Source organism: Thunnus maccoyii, chromosome 14, assembly GCF_910596095.1.
Source record: "Thunnus maccoyii chromosome 14, fThuMac1.1, whole genome shotgun sequence".
In the NCBI taxonomy this organism is placed as follows: Eukaryota; Metazoa; Chordata; class Actinopteri; order Scombriformes; family Scombridae; genus Thunnus; species Thunnus maccoyii.
In genome coordinates, this window is record NC_056546.1 from 14,467,661 (window position 1) to 14,491,848 (window position 24,188).

At 39.5% G+C, this 24,188-nt stretch overlaps 1 protein-coding gene across 1 annotated transcript in view; it reads right to left on the reverse strand.

The window, feature by feature from the left end:
• The window catches only part of pcsk2 (proprotein convertase subtilisin/kexin type 2), a 31,125-nt gene extending 8,815 nt beyond the window's left edge, over positions 1–22,310 (reverse strand). Inside the window, exons 1-9 of the mRNA XM_042433584.1 lie at positions 21,711–22,310; positions 19,814–19,918; positions 15,183–15,296; positions 14,595–14,703; positions 13,533–13,570; positions 6,799–6,875; positions 5,593–5,681; positions 4,768–4,943; positions 1,749–1,964 (exon numbers count right to left, since the gene is read on the reverse strand). Of these exons, the coding sequence (XP_042289518.1) occupies positions 1,749–1,964; positions 4,768–4,943; positions 5,593–5,681; positions 6,799–6,875; positions 13,533–13,570; positions 14,595–14,703; positions 15,183–15,296; positions 19,814–19,918; positions 21,711–21,893 (1,107 nt within the window). The 5' untranslated portion in view covers positions 21,894–22,310. The remainder of the gene's footprint in view (positions 1–1,748; positions 1,965–4,767; positions 4,944–5,592; positions 5,682–6,798; positions 6,876–13,532; positions 13,571–14,594; positions 14,704–15,182; positions 15,297–19,813; positions 19,919–21,710) is intronic.
• Positions 22,311–24,188: the final 1,878 nt, after the last annotated feature.

The window sequence follows — 24,188 nt, forward strand, 5'->3', positions numbered from 1 at the left end:
GAATCCACAAGAAGACGGCTTTGTATATAACAATGATTATTAAATAACCTGAAGTCAGCTCAAGAAAAACATCAGTGATTGAATGACTTTTGGTGAAACTCCTTTGACTAGATCATTTCTATAAATGGAGAAAAAATAATAAATAGATAACAGCCCACTTAATTACTGACTTCTACAATCATATTGAACTGGGCTGGAGCTGCTGTGAGCCATTAAAAGTTAGTAAAAACAAGCAGGAGCTCTGGGAGAAAAAGAAAGGCTCTATATTATTGTGTTGTGCTGAGTGGTGAGCTTCGGTAAAGTAACTTTATGATGCATCTATAAATAAATTTCCCTTTCTCGCTCTCTCTCTGTTTCTCCCTGCTATAGTCTCTGTGTGTATCTGATAAAACAAGGTGGCAGATTTTACACTTTTCTAAGATGCTGGTTCCTCTGCTGCAGTGGTCAGTTTGCAGTGAAATCAGGTGCTTAAAGGGTATTTGTTTAAATTTCCATTTCCTCCTTCAATATTTTTCACCTCTGAACAGGAACACTTTAAAATATATATTTCATGAGACCAAACACACATTTTTTCAGCAGTTCCACTTTTCTTCTTTTCTAACTGGCACTAAACTGTGGTGCAGTCCTTTAGTAAATAAGGACAAATGCAAGTTGACTGTTTAGCACAAAAAGGGGGTGCAAATCCTCAGTAAATATCCCTCCTGGAGTCTACAGCCCTTCTAGCGACTCAGTACTTTGAGCTAAATGCTAATGCTAGCATAGCAACATGCTCACAATGACAATGCTAACATGCTGATGTTTAGCGGGTATGAAGTTTACCATGTTCATCATATTAGTTTAGCATGTTAGCATGCTAACACTTGCTAATTAGCACTATACACAGTACGGCTGACGCTGATGGGAATGTTATGTTTTGCAAAACTTTGGTCAAAAATCAAAGAGATGATGTTGCTTTGTGAAGTCAGGGGACACCAAAGTTTATTTATCCTGAGGAGACAAGAATGTTTCACATTTTATGGCAATTTATTCAATAGTTGTTGAGATGTGTCACTCTGGACCAAAGGGGTGAACCGACCGACATTGCCATCAAGCTTGCCTCAAGCCATGCCACTAGTATTACAGTAGTGTAATACATTTTGGACAATAAGAACTAATCGAGGCAGACCACAAGTCTGTAAAAACATATTTCTCCCATCTATTTTTTCCTCTTAATAACACATCCACTATGCCCCAAATGCTGTGATCAACACAGTATGGTGGCCTCTTTGAGAATCTAGAGCAGGAGAGAAGAGCTATTCCTCCTCCTAAACCTCCGTTTTTCACAACCAGCCGGCAATTACAGCATAACAGCTTCTCAAGTTTTATCCCTGGTTTCTTCTTATCTCCTGAAAGGCCCAGGATACACTGTCTGCTAGGCAAACTGAAAAGAAGCTATTTACAGTTCAATCTGTGAATAAGGACACATCCTTGAAAAACATAAAACATTATCAACAAGTATTGAGTCATCTGTAAATGCTTGAAGTACACATATCCACTGAAATAGTCAACTTCGGGGACCACAACAGAAAAATGTCAAACTTTACAACAAACATTCATTCAAATACATTTAAACTCAGAATGTATTTGAGTTCTGAGTCTAAACTCAGAACTTAAATACATTTTTCACATGTGGCCCTAATCTTCTTCCATACATTTGAGATGTTTCAATCATGTGAAACATCCATTTACTTAAAAATAAACACACTCACAACGCCAGCCTCTGGGTTCCTCTTGCGTCCGTTGCTGAATGTGGACGCAAGGGTGGAGGAGCAGCTCTCATCATACAAGGCGGTGCGTCCATCATTGATGGCTGAGTTGATGGAAATTGTCCACATACTTGAGGCATAACCATCACAGTTGCAGTCGTCATAGCTACCACCATCTCCTGATGCCCAAACGTAGATGCTGCCTTTCCCTCCTCGCCCCTGAAACAACATCATTATCCAAGTTACATCAAAATACATCAAGTGTCATCAGTTCAAGTGGGACTGCCATGGGTGAAATGAGAATTGGGAATTAGGGAATTTCACCTGTCTGTAAGTATACAGCAGGTGTCAGTGTAATTTTTATCACAATTATATAACAAAGACAGATAAAGCCACTGAAAACTGACAAACTGCCTCATGACCTGAAATCCATTACAACTGTGCCCACATTCAAAGTGATTGTATGGAGTAGATGCAGGGTTTGTTGTATTTTGGAGTGTGGGTGCTTTTTTTCTGAGGAAGAAAGAAAGATTTGGGGAAAACTGGTGGAGACGAAAAGAAGAACAGCACAAAGCATCACATTTAAGTAACAGACAGCACACAGTTTAGTTCTAAACTGGTTCTGTCTCCTGCCTACAAGTATTAAAGAAAATCTTTTTTTCCAGGTAGCTCTGAGATAAGCACAATTCTGTGTATCGTGTGCCAACTTATGACAACGTATTTTCAGTAACGGTTGTCCCCATGAATATCAACATTTTGCTCCTGTTTGTCTTTTCCCATAAAATACATTCCCACTAGTATATTCCAATGTATAAGAACAGATTAGAAATGCAAGCCTCACGGGACAACAGCAATGCAAAAACAATAAAAGTCAAAGGTTATTGTAAAGCTGTATTATAAAGTGCACATTTAAAGATTGTGCAACAATGCTGATTACAACAATACTATGCAGGTTGTTCCATATCTCTGATGGCAAAAGCCTGGTGGTTTTTAATCTTGAATACAGTCAGGCTCTGAGGAACACTGGAAACAGCAATTCTATAAAGAAGAATTAAAAATTTAGAAAGATAACTTATGATTAAGATAACCCTTAAAGGTATTCAGTGAAATGCTAAACTCATTTTAAAAGGAAACCACTACAGAGACACAAGCATACAATCTTATCGCTCAGTTTCATCAAAATTCTTGCTTGCTGCACTATTCAGAACATATTAGAGCAACTCTAACTTGTTTATTTACTTTATAGTAGTCAAGGGACAAAAACATCAAATATTTATGTCCTTTCTGCACCTACGTTTTGCAATGGAGCATAATACCTCCTATTTGTACAAACACACAGTAAAAATGTCATCTTTGTTACTGATAGAGAGCCTTGAAACATGAAACAACTGATCCTGCCTCCACACAGAGAGCATCCTCTTCACCAAATGCTGCACCTGTTTTCTACAAAAGGCCGGCCGTTTCCCAACAGAACAAAGGGATCAAGTGGAGGAGGAGTGGCATGTCCTTCCCTTCACGATGCTTATTTATGTCTCTCTATTTGAATTGCAAAGAGAGGTTTGAGTACCGTTAAGCTCAGCTATGAGCTTGAAGCCCTCTGTCTTCTGTCTCCTGCACAATCCAAACAAAGTGCTTTAATTTTGCGCAGCAACCTGTGTCATTTATTTCCATTATCTGTGGCAATTTGCACAGTTATGCTTAAGAAGCAAACTTAAAGACACTCTCCTTGACTCAGTTGTTAATATAACATAATGTGCTCCTTAGTTTTTAATTTTTTTGCACAGTGCACATCATGCTCAGCCTACACAGTAGCTTATATAAGTGATCATTAGAATCAAAGAGGAAGATTGCAGAATAGCTGCTTGATTAGTTGTGTTTACATGATCAGAGATTACAGTCAGTTTTGCTCCTACTCAGCTACCCTGCCTGCAACAGGGTCATTTTAGAGCAACCCACACCTGCCTGCACATGGTGCATATGATGATTAATCAAGCAAGTAATTGGCAGTGGCACTGTTAGCATGGCAACTCTGCGTGTGTGTGTGTGTGTCTAAGAAAACTGCCCTTCAAACAGTGGGCCTCGGAGAGTTTTCACCTTGTTGTAGTGTCCTTGAGCAAGAAACTACACTCTAACTTTTTTGGGGCTATGGTTCAGTAATAAGACAACAATCTTGTGCAGTACAAAGTAGCACACACTTTAGGGATGCATTATCAATAAATCTGTCGATTATATTTCTCTATTAATTGATTAGTTGTTTGGTCTATGAAATGTCAGAAAATGATGAAAAATGTCTATTACTGATTCCCAAAGCCTAAATTTAAACCCTCAAACCATCTTCTTTTGTCCCAACCAACAGTCCACAACCCAAAAACATTCAGTTTACTATCACAGAAGACTAAAGAAACAAGAAAGTATTCACTTTTGCGAAGTTGGAATCAGAGAATTTGGATTTTTTTTTTCTTAAAAAAATGACTTGAAACAATTAATTGATCATCAAAATAATTATGATTTTCTGTAGATTGATTAATCGACTAATTGTTGCAGCTCTAAACAACACAGAGCACATAGCAACCTTGGTTTGTACACCTTTTCATCTTTGTATTAGTCAAGTAGAGGGGAGGAAAGGAGAACTTTAATGACTCATGCCCAAATAGAAATTTGCTTAACACACAGCAGTCAAAAGAGGGGAATGAAAAAACAATAATAAACACAAAGAAATACACAAGTACACAGGTAAATGCCAACGTCACTGTAATCATTTTAACCAAAACATAGAGACAGCAGAAACTGGGGGATAGCCGTGTCCGAATTGCAGCTGTCAACAGGAAACATTCACATTCAGGCTTAAAAGTCAATGATGAGAGCAAATTAAAGTCATTGTGTAGAGAGTGCTGGCAGTCCAGTAAATTTATTTGAGCTTTCTGTGTGTCAAATATTTAAATTTACACCAGTTTCTTTAGGGCACACTTATTATTGACATTATTATGAAACCCTCAGCACAGCAGGTGTGATGCCGCCTTACCTTGTTGACGCCATCAGCCATAGCCTGAAGGGTGAGCTCTCGGGGTCCGTCCACCGTCTTGCCGTCATCAGTTGGTCCCCAGCTGGCGCTGTAGATATCAATAACCTGGGGCATGTGGCTGATGGATGAGGCCTCAATGATGTCAGTCATAAAGGGCTGGTCCAGCATCCTGATACCTGAAGGAGCAGCATCTCCGTGTGAATCTGACATTAAAACTCTGGCTTCTATTGACTTATTGTATCTTTTATTACTCTATGTATTGTTAGTGCTGCTGGAACACTACGTAGCTATAAACAACAGATCTATAAAATCCTTATCAGCTGGTTAGGTTTGCAATAACTACAGTATCAAGAAAGTACAATACAACACCTTTATAGCATCTAAGTCCCTAACAATGGCAAGACGGTGATGTCAGCTTCCTCACAGCACACAAATCAAGCAGTCAATACTCATTTTCTTATTTCTACTTTGTTACTCCCTGAGCAAATTTCAAGAAAAATCAATATGCAATGGACACATGGAGCTGTCTGGATAAATGCTGTTGTCATGTTGCTATGTGGACTCTAACTGACCTCTACTGTTATTTTCAATAATTCCATGAGTAAAGGTATACCATTTAAACGTGCTTCAATACCAAACACTGCAGCAATGTTCTTCCACGATTACCTATATGTTATACGTGATACATACAGCAATTCCCTCACAGTAAATCACCCTTATCATACCACTGATCCTTTCATCATACCATTATCAGAATCGTCATTTGCTGTCTGCTCATTGTTATTCCTCTCACTTTCCAAACTGCAGCTTCAAAATGACACACACCTGCCACCTTGGAGTTGTAGGCGACTCCCACACCGCAAATGTTGTTGTTGGCTGCAGCAGACACCTCTCCAGCACATCGTGTGCCGTGACTGGTGACAGTAAAAAGCAGAATATGCTTAAGAGGATTTACATGACTTTACATAAATTTATAACGAGTATATTGTGGGTTAAGTCTGAGATAAGATTCCCCAGATTTGATGCAACTCCTGTTTTTGTTGATGTCTGACTAGAGTGAAGAAATCTTTAACAGAAAAGATTTAGCATTTTCTGTAGCCATAAATCAATTAAAATTTGCCTCTGTAATTCTATGACCTGAAGGACATTTGCTCATGGAGAGGCTACATGATTTAATTTTGGGGATGTATGGCTTACTGGACATTTGGAGATTTTACTTGATATTGAAATCATGTACATGTGTGTTTGAACACACAGACATCCATCATTCCTCTCAGTCTGACTGAATATGTTTGCACATATCAGTGTTTTGTGTGCACCACGTGATATGTGTCTATCTCTCCATCCCTCTGCTCCCCACAGGGACACTGCAAAGAGTCAACCCTGCTCTCCCAGCATGCTTTGCTACAGACAGGCAGCTATTTATAACAACCAGCTGATTAGCTAGCGAGTTGTGCCCGACAGTCAGCAACTGCTACAATGGCAACCCCAAATACTCCCTTCTCACTCCCACACACACAGATGCACACAGACGCACACACACACATACACACACACACACACACACATAAACACACACACACACACACAAATACATCAGAGCAGATGGAAGCACGGCGGAGGAGGAGAGGCAGAGAAAGAATATATTTCTCTCTGTTACTGCCCTCAACATGTGTTGCAGTGGCAGTGGATCACCCAGTGTGACTGGGAGATGGGAGGCAGATAAGGCGTTATCAGACAGAAGGTCGCCACTGTGAATACTGCGACCCTGTGAGGAGACTAGACTTGTGCTAAATCTCTTTTATCTACCTTATCTCCTCCAAGTGAACAGGTAAAAATAGGCATTATGTTTTCTATTGCGTTCTGTTGAACAATAGCTCTGTTTATACTGCACCATTATGTCTTAATGGAACTATGTGGAGAGAAAATCAATAGAGGAGAACTGCTCGAGGGAAAGCGCACGCATGTGCACACAAAAACACACTGAGTATGTGTATATATAAACAGGGGGGGCAGCTGGGTGAGCTTTACCTGTTGAACCAGTCGTCTGTGTAGCGTGGAAACGGGTAAGGGTCATTGCTGCTGAAGTCATAGCTGGCATCAGCATTCTGAAAGGACCAAATGGATGCATTTACAAAAACAACAACATCGAGACAGAAAAACAAAAGGAGAAAAGGCAGTGAGGAGCATGAAGTGCTGACCTTATCACAGCCAGTTTGGTCACTTGGGCTACACCAGATCTGCGTGATATAGAGTTTTTCCAAAACATAGCTTGCAAGTATGAATACTGCATATCTGAATATAAACATACACTCCCTTACCAGTAGGTGAACCTAGTTATAAATAATGCAGTTTAAAGGAATAGTTTGGAATTTTGGAAACTCTGTTATTTGCTTTTGTGTTCAGAGTTAGATGAGAAGATCGATACCATCCTCATGTCTATAAATATGAAACTACAGTCAGCAGCAAGTTTGGTGGCTTACCATTTGGACTGGAAACAACTAGCCTGATTCTGTGCAAAGAAATGCTCTGGCATATTACCCTCTGTAAAAGCACAACTTGACTTGTTTTTGTAAGGATTAAACAAACAAGATATAAAGTGTTAATTAGTGAGCTTTAGAGGTGCTTGTAGATAGATTTTGTTGCCTTTGGACAGAGCAAGGCCAGCTGTTCCCCCTGTTTAAAGTCTTTATGCTAAGCTAAGCTAACAGTCTTCTGGCTGTAACTTAAAAAAACTTATTCGTACAGACATGAGAGTATTAATCTTCATCTAACTCTCAGAGGGGAAGCAGATGTTTCCCCAAAGGTCGAATTATTCCTTTAATGAACTCAAAATTCACCAAATTAAGGTAACAGTGTTCCGTTTTTGATGAAACAGTTTTAGATTTTAGTTTTTGTTTTAGAAAGGTTGTCAGCACAGGGTAGCTTTTCATAATCTTTCAACTGTATCACACAATCTTTGTCAGCAGATCTGCTGGGGTCTAGATTCAAATTAATGGCCATTTTGGGGGCTGTAGTTTGTAATACTACTGAATTTTACTGTGGTGTTTCTAATATTTAGTCTATGCTTAACTGCTCACTGGTTGAACAAAGAATTCAAAACACCTTGATGCGATACTTAACAACAAATCTTTACTCTGCTGTGATACTGGAATAATGTGTGGTCACAGCAGGGATTTCAAGCTGAGAAAATAATGACCCAATCACTGCCAGCATTTAATTCCACATGGCCAAAAGTAATAGGATCAGAAAGAACAGCAGTGGAAAAGCAGGAGAAAAAAGACAACATAGGAGACACACATCTGCCAGAGAGACATTAATGCAGTCAACATAATTATGAGAATAGCCATGTCTGGAGGACACACACACATACACAGACAGACAGACACAGACACAGTTAGATTTAACAGACATCCTTGGAAAAAAGGCTCACACTTATTGCTCTTTCGGTAACACACTTCCAAAACTCATTCAGGCCACTGCTGTCTGCTGTAATCTCTCCTTTACCTGTCACTCATGTCAGCTTGGAGTGCTATCCATTTTTCTCTGTGTACCCAGTAACAGGTGCATTGTGTGGTCATGAGTATGGAGAAGCAACAGTCGTGTTCATTAGCCATAGAACCGAACACATCAGATCAATCTTGGGGGCTGTTTCCGTGCTCAGGCCTGACAGCTTTGCTGGCTGGCATTTAGAGGAGATGACTCAGTCAGCGACAAAGAGAGAAACGAAACAGCAAAAGGTGTGTGACTAAATAAGCTGACCCAATGGAGGAACACTGTAATTATCAAGACGTGGAGCAACTCACTAGAGGAAAGTAAAAACGCTTTGAGTGACTGGGGTTGCATGATTAAGTGGCCGTGGAGACAGGTTCATACTTTTGTGATTGTTTACGACATTCGACTAAATGTCAGCAAACAACTATTTGCTATGTAAAGATATAATGAAGTAATGACATCTTGGGGAGAGAATGAAGTCACACTCCTGTGTGTGTCGTAATCCGAGCCTCTCTGTTCTTCATGTGTGCATGTTAGTACATGTGAGTACGTCCATCTTCAACATGGCAGTCGGGTCACAAAATTTCTCATATTACAGCTAAACAGTACAGCTAAACAGTACAGTAAAATATGTTCGGAAAACAATTGAGGTGAAAAATGGGCAATTCAGTAACAGAATCTTGATCCATATTTGATCAGCACTGCCTAGTTTGACAGTTTGATCTGAGTTTTGTGAGCTGTCGGTTCAGGGGCCGCTTTCTTTTTTTCCCCAACTTTGTTGAGTAAATGATGTACACATTTGTTTTTGTCTGAGATGCTGGTGCTATAGTGTGACATCTAGTGGGGCTGAATGTTGTATATTGCATCTTTAAAGAGAGGTGATAATAAACAGGCAAATGTCATATAACCTATTGCTCTACATCTATCACTTTCCTTCGTTCCTCTCTTTTTCTTTGTGTCTCTCTGTGTAATGTGTAGGTGTAAAAGGCAATACAACATTTTCAACAGGTAGCGCAATACAAGTAGTCAAGCTGGTTTGAAATGTTAAAATTATAAGAATTGGCTTGAAAATATTATTATTATTCAAAGCAGAACACTTTGGAATAGAGAACATCTCGCTCCCAAACAGGTTTTGTACTCACGTCAGGAGCAGGTGTGTTTATTTTTTTCTTTTTTATTAAATGGAGTGAAAAGTGCTGAGCCTCGTTGATAAATGACAAAGGAGTACATCCATGAATCACTTGCTCTGCCTCTCAAGCTCATATCTTCTGCTATCAATCAGGCACTGCTCTTTCTCTGGTGTCCTGTGAGCAACCAGGGTCAGAATAACGGATTGTGCCCAGCTTCACAACCACCTCACCTTTCCCTGGCAACTCTCGCCTGTTCACCGTCCTCCCAGCAAATGGTAGGCCTACTTGCGAGAGCAATGATTCAAGTTGCAGTAAGGGAGGCCTGTATGTGTTGTTTTTCTAGACTTACATATTGTAACAATTAGGCTAAAGTAGGTTGAGGGTGTCAAGATCAGTTGATAAGATGATGGAAGAAAATAAAAAGGTTTTCCTTTACTAAATACATTTACTCAAGCACTGTACTTTAGTACAAATTTGAAGTACTTTAACTACTTAATTCCACTTCAGAAATATTGTACTTTTTACTCCACTAAAACAGATTAAAAGTTAACTGAGAGCTGGCGTTATAATTCAGATTTTGATTTAAAAACATACTATAAGCTTATAACATGAAATGCATTGCTAAAAAAAAGGTTGGTGAGAGCCAATCCACACTGCCCAACTTGCAAAAATATGTGTTAATCAATGACTTGACCCACAAACTGCCAACATTTTTTATAAGTTGTTTTCACTAAACACCGGTAGGCTCAGTGAGCTGTGGCCGAGCAGCAATGCGCTGCAGTTTTGTTGTGAAATGTTCGCTTATAATCACCTTTGGACAACCAACAGAAAAACAAGAGGGGTACGCTATGTTCTGCTATCGCTCTGGTGCTTGTTTTCTGCTCCTTTGTTGGGGAAATAATGTTTTAGCTGTGTGTGCTCGGAAGTGGGTGACTTGTCATTGCGGTGGTGTTTTGTTGTGAAATGTGTTGTGGTCGATGGAGACAGCTAGCCGTCTCATTAGCTGGAGAGCCAGTATCTGCAGGGTGTTTCGACTCGGATAGCACCATTTTTGTTGTGTTGTGTCATTATGCCGGTTGTTTGTTGACGTTAGCGGAAGAGAGGCAAGGCACTCAGGAGCACACAAAAATGTCACGTCCTTTGGATTTAAGCAGAAAATCCACCCCTGGTCTTTAACAGAGAAATCAGTCCACAGGCTATTACACACAACTAAGAAAATTGGGGAAGGTCTAATTTTTTGCGTTACATTACTACCTGTTCACTGATTAATACATATAAATTGCTTCACAATTCTACATATAGAACCTTTAAATACATGTTTGAGAAGTAAAATTATCAAAAAATTCATAAAAAGCAAAGATTGGAGAAAAGTCAAAAAAATGTTGACAGATTTGTGTAGCTTTCCTTCCCTGTTAATCTTCAGACCTCAGATTTATTTTGTGACTCACTGGAGGGGACCCATCCCCTAGAGGTTGGGAATCATTGGAACCACCTAAAACTACCTAACTGTATATAAAGGAGTTAAAACTAGCTCCACCTCAACCAGCTCCAACAGTAAAATGCTTCTTATGAATTGATAAGTCAGTATTAACAATCTCATAATGTCTATATAATACATTAGTCACAGGGGCCGTTTTTCTACAGAATGAGTACTTTTACTTTTGATACTTTCTTAAAGATTATTCTTTGCCTTCATTGTATAGTTGATAGTGAGGTGACAGACAGGAAACAAGGGGAGAGAGATGGGTATGACATGCATCAAGGGTCCCTGGCTGGAATCAAACCAGAGACATTGCTGTTACGCTGCATGCACAGTAACCATCTGGCTAATGGCGCGCTCCTTCAGCACTATTTTTACCTTGTTGTACTGGTACTTTCACTTAAGTAAAGGATCTGAGTACTTCTTCCACCATGGCTTTTCTTAACTAAAATCTAGCCCTTTCATGCAGTAGTACCATGTCTCAGCTACCAGGTGGTGAACCCCCAGAGTGTTGTCCACAGCTCCATTTTTGGCTCTCTCTGTGATTTTGAGATATTGAATCATAAATCCAAAATGGCAGAGGGTGGAATAAATGCACCAAGTAGCTCAGGAATATCTGTTAAATACTTTTATTGTCGGAGAAAAAAAACAGGTAAAAAATATATTTTCCAACTAAATAAGATGTTAGAAATACTAAGTTTTTAATAATATTTTTCTTGTACATGTTTTTCTGTGACTGAAAATACATCTGTCCACTCTAGTGGACGTTATGCACCAAAGGGTATATTTTGCCTATTGGGCCTGTTTTTCAAATATCCTCTCTATTGTTGTTGTTATTTAATGTTCCTATGTGTATTCATACCAGTAATAGTAATAAAATAATATATATATAAACATATGTTTTTTTTGCTTCTATTGATTTCCATGAATCACTGTTTACTCCGTTGATGCATGGTGTCCACTACAGTGGACACATGTCTAAATATAATATATTAAAAAAAAGTTATTGGCATGATTTTTCATTTGTTTAAGAGTAAAAATAAACAATAAAAAATTATTACTCTATGATTTAATAATTCATGCATGAAAAGGCTAGAGTGGAGTCTGTAATTGGATGGGTTTAATTCCTGAGTTTTTTCTGTATGTCGATAATGAGGGGGACTACATGCAGACAAAACATCCTCATGTATCTCTCTTAGCGCCATTAATCATGCTGGCATGGCTGATTTCAAAAGTCCATTTGGTGCTGATAACCTAATCTATAATCTAGAGGAGTTGCAGCAGGATTTCTGTATAATGTGATCTTGCTTGAAAGTCCTTGGCAAGATGCTTCAAAGTACAAGTACCAAGCCAACTTTGACAAGATTACAGTAAATATGAATACTGTATGTCCATTCTTCCTATTTAAAAAAAAAAAAGATTGTGAACAACATCCTAAATCATTTCTGTCATACTGTGTGATGAGCACAAAAACAATCTAAATCTTTCCTCTTTCACCTCGTCTGTCTACCACACTCAATCTCACATAAACTAATATTTGGTTGTTCAAAGTAGATACACATGCACACGCAAAGATCCACAAACACTAACTGAAAGATGATGTGAACTCAAAATGACATTTTATTCTATCTTTGTGTTTTTATGCAGTTGATAGTGGAGGTCTTTGTGGGTCGGCCATGACGACGGTAACAAAACAGGATTACATACACAGTGTCTCCCTCACATGCGCTCTCACTCACACAACAAACACACACTTTAGATCCATGCACAGCATGATCCATCAATCCAGTGGAGCATGCTCCTGCATCGCCCCAGCTGAGGCTGAGTGTTATTTTTGTGCCAAGGCTCATCTCTGTTCACAGGCAAGAAACATGCAAAGGGAAGGCAAACATGGTGGTAAGTGTACAGACAGAGAAAGAAATGGATTTATGCAGAACACATTTAAAAAGATCACATAGTGCGAGAGCTGAGGCGGAGAAAACAGAAAGCACACTGCACAGAGATAATCTTTATTATCTCTTTCGTAAAATCAATAAATTGGTGGGATTAGTACACAACTGGCAGTTTCTAGTCTTTAGAATAAAATTGTACTGAAAAAAAGCATAGATGTAATTCTCAAAGGGGATGTTTTTAGGCCAATAAAGCACCATGACTCACTCTTTGAAAACACCTCAGTTTCTCTGAAAGCAGGTTTGCATCTGTACATTAAGGACAACAGCATGATGCAGTCTCACTGATGACACTGAATACTTTATGGTCAAATCAAACTAAGCATTCTGCATTTCCTTGTTCTATTTAGCAATCCCTCTTGTCCTTTAAGGTTTTATCAGTATTCTGGAGATAGAGCATCACATTATGCAGCGCCAACTACCCTGGCATTATCTCTGCTTGTGACAGATCGGCCTGCCATTGTGCCTGCCACAGTGCAGTGTGCATTAACATTAAACAGCTTGGCTGGCCGTCTGCCTGTCTCTGCGTCCTCCAGGAATACAAGGAGACTCGGCAGCCATGAAGGCAACTTGGAAAGCACCTGTCACTGCCAACAGCACACACCACACGAAGCCCGTGAAATCCACCACCTGAACCCCTACTTCAGCTACTAACAGCACTTCAAAGAAAAGAAGGAAAGTATGAAATTCAATAAAAACTGAGGTACTCACATAATTTGATGCCAGGTCTGGATGGAGATAGTCGATGCCTGAAATGTGATTTTAACATTAATGTGAGATATAATGAATCATGAGAGGAAGTGCTTTGCAGAGTATATAGCATTCAATTGTCTTTTACACCACAGTTTTGTTATTTCATTTAGTGTTTAGTCACATAATGATTACAAAACATAATGATCAATTATCAGTGATTTGCTGTTTTTATTTGGTTATCTGACAAAATTGAAATCTTTCAGTTTTGAACTGGAAACACATCATCTTTAGCTCTGAAAAATTGCAATAGGTGTCACTATTTTTTGACATTCTGTAGACTAAAAGATTAATTGATTAATCAAAAAATTGTACCTATGCATTATTAGGATTATTTTACTAAATTACTTTATACATATACATATTTCTATTTAGATGTGTGCATTTTTATCTACACCCTTTTTATTTACACGCCTTATTCTGACACTATACTGCCAACAACTTTCCTGCTGTCACTGGTTGCTGTTTTGCGCATTAACACAACCTGCAGCAAGTGTATCTGTTTTTTAAATATTAGCAAAAGACAGGAGGCAAAACCCTTGCATTCACAACTGTCAACACAGCTTTTGACATTTTACTTGTGATGCAGTACTGATAATTCTTCATAATAAATCTTGACCAAGAATGCAGTAAAAATAAGTTTTTTTTAATTCTATAATTTGATGATTTTTATGTTTCCAAAATTCTGCTACACCTAAAAAATCCTCAATTTTTTTCCATATTCCCATTGAATAATCTTAGAAACGCACAGTCACAAAAATACTTAAGTCATGAAAACTTCTGACATTTTGGACAGTTTTAATTGCACAGTGACATGTAGACTGTACAGAGTTTGGTCTTATAATGCATCACAGTTAAGTGTAGTGAGTCACCTTATTCGCAGAATGACAATTCACACATATTGTTAATTAAACTGAGGTGAGTTAAGTAATTAATTGAATCAGCATGATGAATATATGCTGGTATAATTGAGTGTTTTCATACAGCGCTCAAGGGTACAAAACTAAGGTACTTCATACTCACCATCGTCCATGATTGCAATGGTGACTCCTTTGCCCGTGTAGCCCAGTTGCCAAGCTTCAGCCACATTAAGATCCAGCCCAGGGGTCCCGTCTGCCTGGCCTGTGTTTATCTAATCACTCAGACAATATGGAGAACATCCATGACTCATGGCACCCAGGCGGGCCAACATTAGAAAACTAGTCAACATGGAGGATGTGAGTGTGTGGGAAAGGGAAGCTATGGATAAGGACTGCTTGGGGGTGGGAGAGTGAAAGTGAGAAGAAGGGGAAGTAAATGTCAGTAATATGGCACATTGCTAAATCTTTACTGCATTCATCTGACATTCCAGATGAATGACGGCAAGCGTGTCGTGGTGTAAAAGTCACGCTTGCCAGTTAGGGTAAACAAGAGGGGTGGAAACTAGGCGGAATGAATGCAATGACGAGATGGCACGGACAGTATTGGCCAGACTAATTAAAGAATGAATAACAACGTTGATTCAGAAAATAGTGGGGAATATACCTGGCCTCTGAGTAATTGAGATGGAAGAATGTGCGTTGGTCCTAAAGGTCAGGCAGAATGCAGACGGCTGCTTGGCTGATTACTCACCAGATACCACTGTTTGGTGAATAGAGGGTCACTCATGTTGACTTCAATATCATTGATATTTCTGTAGCCCCGCTTCTGACGACTAAAACCCTCCTGCTCATAGACATTCTTCACCTGCGGAAGAAAGCAACATAAATACCAGGTCACTGTTAACTTATAGTCAGCAATGACATCACAAAACATATCATCAAAGGATCATACGCAATACTGCCTGTGCTGGAACATGTAAGTACAAATAGAAATAGGATTTCTTATGATGGGCGAGGCATGTGCTTCTCTGTGCACAGGAAATCAGCAAACCCAGCTGTGCTTTGCTGTACTGTACCATGAAGGCAGAACATCATGTAAATCAATGGGGCTATTCTCTTCTTCCTAATCAGGGGGGTTGCAGCTGGAGCCAAGGCTTCCAAACTCACCTGCCACATGAGAGATTGAGCTTTCTTTTTTTTTTTTTTCTCCACTCTCAGTACATTTTCAACAAACAGCCACTATAATTACACTCGCAAATACGCTTGTGTTTCTTTGAATCATCAAAGTCAGTTAGGCGGATGAACAGCTGTGTTTTGGATTAAAAATGCTTGCTGAAAGCTGCCATAATACCATTATCAACAACTAGAAGATAACATAGGACAGAGCACATGAATGATGGGAATTAATGTCTTAGATGAAATGTAGGTGTTTGATTAGCTGGTGGCTCTCATCAAAATGATTAGACATCTTTTTACAATACAACAATGTTGTATTTACATTTCTGTTACGCTATCATACTTCATATGTCAGAACGTCCATTTAGAAATCATGTCACAGAACAAACAATACACTCACAGCATTTCACTGCCCTCATTTCTGTCAGTTGTTGTGGGGGACAGCCGCAATCGACAGCATCAACTAAGCCATTCTGATTTGAAATTGTGCCCTATTTCCTGCGAGGTGACAGGTGTTTTAAAACAAGCACCTTCACACAGTTGGAAAAACTGGAGAGGTATAGGAAAAGTAAAGGAAGGATGATTTATTTAATCTGTTATATATTGGCGTTAGCTAAACTAAGCCTGAAGTGAAGCACTCAATCCGAAATGTATTACCAACGAGCTGCGTGTCTCAAGGACACTGATTTCATTTGAAGGTTCTTTTCTGTCTCTTGCTGGCGCTTTTTGTGAGTTTGTGTGTTTGTGTGGAAAGACTAGAAAATGATTACATAAAACTGTCAATCCATACCTTACATGCCTCATTTACAAATCTTTCTTTAATTCTATTTTTATACCCAAATTGCTGACTCTAATAATAATAATAATAATAATAATAATAAAGAGTTTATTTAAAATTTGCAGACTTTCAAAGCTCCATTTTGAAAATGGGTTCCTGTGGCTAAATGTTCCTGTTGTGCTTACCCTTAGCAAATTCACTCTAGTATGACCGAGAGAAACAGGCATTGTCCAGTGTGTTTACCACCACAGATAAGAGACCAGAGCAGCACTTAAGATGGCCTTTTAAAATGGCCAAAGCCTATTCATCCAGATATTTCTTTTATAGCATACTCGAAGCAGTCAGGAAGCACATATGGTGTAAATCAACGCATCAGTAAATCCCTCAAAGGTACAGTATTTTCACTGTGCAGTATTTGAATACTTATCTTCTGTCGTGGAGGATTTTAAATCATGATGAAAATAATTTTAACAATGTTTTATTTTCTCTTTTTGAATTGGCCTCATCTTATGTTCGTCATCCATATACTTTCATTCCCATTTAGAGGGAAATGAGCGCTTTCTCAATTATCCCCACATTTCTCCCCCTTCTCTCCATCAATCATCAATTTATTCCATCACTTGGCAGAAGAGCTGGTATTTCCCTTGAGACAGCATGTCATACTGCCCACTCACAACATCAAACAGTGCCCATGCACCGCCATCACTCTCCGCCTTTGCCCACTGCCTGCTCACAGCTCACAACGCTTCAGTTCACTTCAAATCAAAGAGCTGGGCTGCCTTTCTCCTTGTTCCTCGTCCTCATTTCCCCTCTGGCTTTCCCAGGCTGTGTCTTTTAGGGTCAAGGGATGCTGCTCATTCACAAGGATTTATTCAGTTTTTCTATTTGCCACCTTTGTTTATTTCACTCCCACCCCCCGGTATGCTTCAAGCACCTTTTTTTCTCATGTAAGAAATATGCAAGGAAGGAACCATGGATGGATGGGTGGATGGACAGATGGATGGATGAATTCATGGGGTGAGGGCACTGATGTGTGGATGAATACATGTCTCATTTGAAATCAACGTGGGACTCAAGATGTAAAAGGACAAGAGAGGACAAGAACTAGTAAGCATAGAGAAAGATGCAGAGAGGAGACGCAAGGACTAGATAGTGGGTGAGTCAGAAGTGGGTCAACATGCTCCACTAATAGAGTCCTACAAAGAAATGGGCTGCTGGGTCACTAAGAAATCTATCTAATACACTGTCAAGTACATTCAGTGCTGCCATTAAATTACACGTTTTAAGTGTATTAAATGAGAGGTGTAATGACTTCATTGAATTAAAAAAAATATTTAACAGACCACTAGTAGAGGCATTTTTTAATGTCTAAAATGCTGTTTATGTTTTTAGACATACAAACTACTATATTTTTCTTTCATTCTGACAGAAGCGCAGGTATAAATGTGACACACCGTAACCGTACTACCTCGAAGGATGGGAGGAAGACACTTCAGAATGATAAACAGGCAACATTAAATCCGGCTAGCTGACCTCATCCATTCCAGAGATGCGCAGAAATCAATAACTGCAGTGTCGCATATGAGCATGTCAAGCATCTGATTAAAAACCCAGCATCTGGAACGTAGACCTGACCGTGTCCACACTGTCTCACTTCCATTAGCTGTATTAGCTCGGTGGAGTGGCTCACATTTATTTTCATTAGCACCTCTCACAACTGCAATTAGAGAGGTTAGTTGATTGTCTGCAGCAGGACCTCCACTTTCACCGCCTCCCAACAGTGGACAGAGCTAAACACACAGAGCGCAGCATGTAGCCAAACTGTGCTATTTAGACAGGAGCTTCAAGACACAGCACATCATTGTGTTTTATATTATGAAGAAGGACATATTCAGGTATTCATAAAGAAATTCATATTAATACCTCTTATAACTTAAAGTTGGACTTACAATATAATTTAGTTTGAACTGATATCCCTTTTTGGAGCATATTATTAGCATATTAGAACATAACTGTATGATATTTCCTATAATTTACAATGCAAATACAGCACCACTGCTACACCTACTGTTATAACTACTACTTTAATTACGTATCCAATGATAATGCTTCACAACAAGAAAACAAGAATCTTAAAATACACAAGTGGAACATAATATGGAAACACCTTCAAAAGTATAATTAGAAAAAAAACCTATAAACTATAACCAAAAGGCAACTCATAAAAGAACGTTTTAGTAAGTGATTTTGAGCTGGATATTGAATTAGTGGCATTCCACGGGGTTTTGAGTTACCCTGATGGCAGAAAGGCTGTTTTTTTCCTTCAGACTAGACAGAAGGAAATTCAGAAAGCACCAAGGATCTCAGGCTGTGTTGCAGTTTATGATAGCATGATGTCTACAGTTTACTTGAATAGGGACTTTAGACCATGCCATAATTTAAACATATATCTATCTCAGCAGACACTGCCAACAAACAGCTTCCTGGTGCATATCAACCACAACTCATTAAAATCTACATAGGATTATTCAGCTTTTAGATTTTTTTTCCTCAATGAAGCCCCAAATATTTGATTTTAATTGTTCAGTTGGTGGATGAAAACAGTCTTTTTTCATCTCTGTAAGGATTAGTGGAATGATTTCCTGTTGATAACTGCTGGTGCCACTGATGTCAGTTACTGTTCGACATGACAGTTGCTGTAATGAATGCTAAATTAATTGCTGATTGTGATCTTTGTACATCAGAACATGTCCATAATACAGAAAGAAATGCTCACACAGTTCAAACTCTAAACTCAAAACCTAGCCTGGACACTAGCCTTGGAGAATGGACACTCCCACTAGGTGTGGAGACCACAACACAATCAATTTCTAATCTTGCCATTGTAGCTCCATTTGGATCAAATGAAAACATGAATGTACCAGTTTCTGTAATATTTTGTCATTTTGTGATTCCTGTTTTTGTTTCTTTTATTTTTTTGTTTCATCCTCTTCAAAAAAGTCTCCTCCTTTTTTATGTACTTTTTTATTATATCATTCTTATACCATGCTCTTTATTTTTCCTCTCCCTTGCTGCTATTGAATAATATGTTTTTTCTCATGATGTTGTCTTCTCATTACTGTAAGTTCTGTATTTATCTGGTGGCTTTTGATCTCATGTGGTCTGTCCCAGGAGAGCTATTTTTACTCTATACCTTTTGTGATTTATGCAAATCACTTCTTATTCTGCAATAAATATTAAAATTTTTACAAGCTAGGTGCATCCAACCTTCTTACAGTAATGTTAAAGCACTGGTTTTACACTCTAATTTACATGTATAATAGCCTCAGAATAGCCACTGTCATGCAAAGTGAAGGGGGATGCACATGCATACAGGAAACACAGTGTGCTTTTCTCTGTGTGCAAGCGTCTCTTGCGTGTATGCTTACCCTGCGGTCTTTTTGGAGCTGCTGTCTGCTGCGGGCACTGCGTTTGCTCCGCCTCTTTGAAGTGTCCTGAGGATAGAAGTGAAAGAGCCCCTCTCCAAAGGGAAGCTGGGTAAAAAAAAAGAAGAATTGGGAGATGGATCAGGAGCAGAAGCAGAGATAGGGACATAACACAGAGACAATGACCTGAAAGGGTGTAAACGGTGAATCAAAATACAATAGATTAAAAATGTAGGAGAACTATAGCAGGTCATCCTGCAGGTGGGAGCAAGGGCACTGATTCCCTGGCTTTCATTCCCAAGTCTATTTTAAGGCGAGCACAGTGTTGGAATCAACTATAATAAATCATGAGGGCAGGAAAATGAGATGCATCATCCAGAGCTTTTTCCCCCGGCACTGCACTGATTAAAGACCCCCTTATGCTTTAGTAACAGCCAGGGTACAGGTCAATCCTCAAAATAAATGCTTTCAGATATGCCTGTCAGATCTAATGTAAAAATGAATTTCTTATGGAAGGATGAGGATTATTCCTATCTTTCACTCGTGTAATTCTACCGTTGTTGCCAGAAAATAGGCAGACGCTTATGCATTTGATGCGAGGCAAACAGAAATACTGCTCTTCTATTGAATGCTCTTTTAGGAATTAAGGATTTTTCAAATATTGGCTGATTGCAGATCTCTTTCTCTTACGCTCTCTCTTTTATCTGTCTTTATGCTCACATTTGTATGTGTGTCCCTCTTTGCACTGTGTCCCAGTCTAGTTAATTAAGCAACAATAGAAGATAATTCAAACAACACAGACAATGTTTAATGGTGCATATCCCATTAAGACAAATATAGCTGGCGATTACATAACCTGAGAGGCAAGGAGGCAGTAGATGGGGGGAGGGGGTGGAGGGGTGATCTAGTGCCTACAAGAAAAGGAACTAGCAATCAGAGGTAAAAAAAAAAAAAAAAAGAAAAAAAATCCTCATTCAGAGCAGCGCAGACACCTCTCTGCTCACTGCTACGCCTCACTGGCTAAGGCTGCAGCCAATTTCACCCACACATTTATTTTGACATGTGACAAGGCACACACACTGTCAGGAAATTATTTCCATTGCTCTGCCATAAATGGCTCGTTACGTCTTTTGACATGTTGTGATGTGTGGTGCATTTGTCAAGCTATTTAATAAGATGTATTTGTCCCAGGTGAGTAAAACACCATAGGAAGGCCATGTTTGTCTCAGTCTGTAAAGTGAATACACTATGTGTAGATGTTGTGTGTGTGAGAGATAAAGATGTGTGTTTTTACATAATCATCAATGTTTTTATAAATTTCAATAAGAAATATTACTTTCACTCTTTGATGGAATTCATCAACTAAACATTCAAAGATGAAATCTATCAAATACTCGAGTATGAAATCACATCACAACTTCATGTTGAGAGTGAAACCCCTGCTGATGTCATGGATTGTGCTTTTTCACAGGAGTGTATTTTCCTTTACAGCACACTGAAATTGGATGTGTTTTCAGATCTATAATACATTTTGACCAGGACAGATTTGACTCCTCAAGGGCCATGGGCCAACGGGCAACCTACTAACCAGGGCCTTCATTTTAGTGGGAATGACGTCATCACATTAAGCAAAAGTCCAACGAGGTCAAATCAAAAGAAAACCTTGGGAAGCCTTTCAGTAGCCTCTCTGCTGGACTCCTTGTGATGCTAAATACAGTATGTTTGACTTGCTTAATCTGGTAGTGTGAAACGTTTCCAAACAGGCGTATTTTCTTTAGTAGTTAATCTCAATTTTATTTGTTATAATAAATCATTTTAAAATCTTTGGTTCCTTGCAGACAAAAATAGCTTAGCTTATAGTGCCAGAAATGCATAATAATTTTTTTCCGAGCATCCCTACCTTTCGGGCACTCTGGAACCCATGTTGTGTTGCAAGTTGGTGCGCCTCATCCTGTGCGTCCTCATGCAACTGAACCAGAAGATGGTCCGTTAAGACACTTTCTGCAGCCTGCGTCGCAAGCAGCAGCGCGTTCAGCAGCACTATAAATCCCATGGCTGTCCCATGTCGGGGAGATCCGCGCATCGTGTCTGGCTTGTGTCAATCCGCCTGTCTGCCTGCCCGTCGGAGTGAAATCAGAGTGCGGGATGCTCCTCGCTAGAGATGGGAGAAGGAGGAAGAGGAGGAGGAGGAGGAAGAGGACGAGGAGAAGGAAAGGGGGGTCGAATCAAAGCTTTTGCGGACGCATCTCCTCGTCGTCAGCTGATGAGACCACTGGAAGTTGTATTTCACCGAGCTGTAGCCGCTGCTGCTGTGGTTCGAATGGGGAGGTTGTGTGTTGTGGACCAAACCTGCATCCTCAGCTTTCTATCTCGCCTCCTCCTCCTCCTCCTCTCATCTGTAATTCATTTACCTTCCTAGCTCGGGTAGTTTCTGCGCGTGACGTTGTACCAATGGGCTCCGGCGGGTGTGCCCCGTTGTTTCCTCCCCACGGATGAGCAGGGGACACTTTTCAGCACCTTGGAGAGTTCCCCCCATAACCCTCAGAGTTGATAGGATTTTTATTGATTAGTATCTGATGCTAGCCTCATCACATTGAAAAACACTAAAGCAAGGACTATAAATAGATCATTGTGACCTTTTTGTAGGAATATCTCTTTAATATTTCTATAGGATTCCTGTAGGTCGTCAATATATATATAGAGCTATTCTACAATATACCACCCAGCCCATTGCTCTCGTTTTAAAGGTTTGACATACCTCTAGTATGACCAGCCTGATCCTCTTTGTGTAGTGGAATCTAAGAACAGTCCCTTTAAACTATAATTGGTCATTTAGATGTGCACAGCTGGTTGTTAGGAAGGAACCCTGCAAAATGACTGCTAATTAAAAAGACCTGCTTCCCTGCTTCTATACGGCACATGAATGGGATTTGCCACTGCTCTCGACTGATGTAACAGTGAGGTGCATATGTGAGAAAGTAGAGAGCAAGAGGAAGAAATTGGTTCCTGTGAGTGTGATACCACTGATTTCCCTCATACAGACAATGTTCAGAGAAAAGGACTCGGTGTGCTTGCTGCTGCACAGCTGGCAATTATTAGAACTGTGGTCCTTTCAGTGCAGCAATAAGGACTTGATAGTGGTCACCTGATGCGTCAGGTCATTGCTGTGACTTAAATAAAGATGCGCTCTGCTTGAGCTCTTTCCATTCAGTAGCCCATTTCAGAATCAGCAGGCTCTCCAATTAACAGAATTCTGTATGTGGTTTTGCACATGAGGTGACTGAGTGTAGCATGGTTTTTCTCAGTTTTCCTGATCTTGAATAACATAGCTGTAAGATCTGCTGTCATTGCTCATAAACTCTTATTAACTATAAAGTGCTTATATGTTTTAGGTATCTGACTATCTCAACATTATGGGCTAAAACCATGAACAACAAAGACAAGATTTAGAAAGACAGTCATCTCACTAATACCCATATCTGATTATTAGAAGTGTTCACTATTCATGAATGATAAATCGCAGACCATAATACTAAAACCAGTTCAAACTGTGAATTCACTGATGAGAAATGATTAGTTTTTGTGCTCTGCAGTCTTTGTGGATAGTTATTTCACTTATTCTGTAAAAAGTGAGATAAAATGTGCATGGAGGGAATAAGAAGTGATCATCTCTGTTAAATCAGTATGCGTCCTGCTTAAAAGATACTAATCTGTCACCATAATTGCAGTTGTCACGTGCAATGTTCATTATTACATAATGTTATTTGAAAGGCGGTATGGGAGCAACAGAACACGTGGATCAGAAGTCGGGGAGAAATAATGAAGGTGGATTTTCTATAAGTGGATCCGCTTTACTAATCACTGTTTCCATGCTCCCTGCAGACCTCCTCCCACACTCCTGCCATGCTGCAGCCCAGAGATTATTTATTTAGCTTGGGCAAACCAGAATCCTTCCCTTCTCTATCAGTTCAACGGTCTTCACTGCTGGGCCCTCAGGACTGATCCTCACTCCTGTTTTGACTGCTTATTCACAGGTATTAGATCCTCTTCATCATCAGTGTGTCTGAAAGATCTGTGAGGGGAAACTACAGCATCTTCTGCTTGTATTGACAGTGAGGACATTTTCTGACAAATCACTAATAGTTTTTGTTGTAAGAGGAGTGGGTGTCTGTGTGCCTTTAAAGCTGCTTCATCTCCCACTCAAAGATGATCGTGCCTCTACTCTGGGCAGGTAATTTTTACAGAAGGGAACGCATTCAATTTGACATGGTGAAAATCATGTCATTCAAGTGTGCAGCATACAATCAAGTTGCTTATACTCTTATTATTATACTTACACAAGTATAAGACAGTAAGCTGGGGTCTCTAACCCTAATGT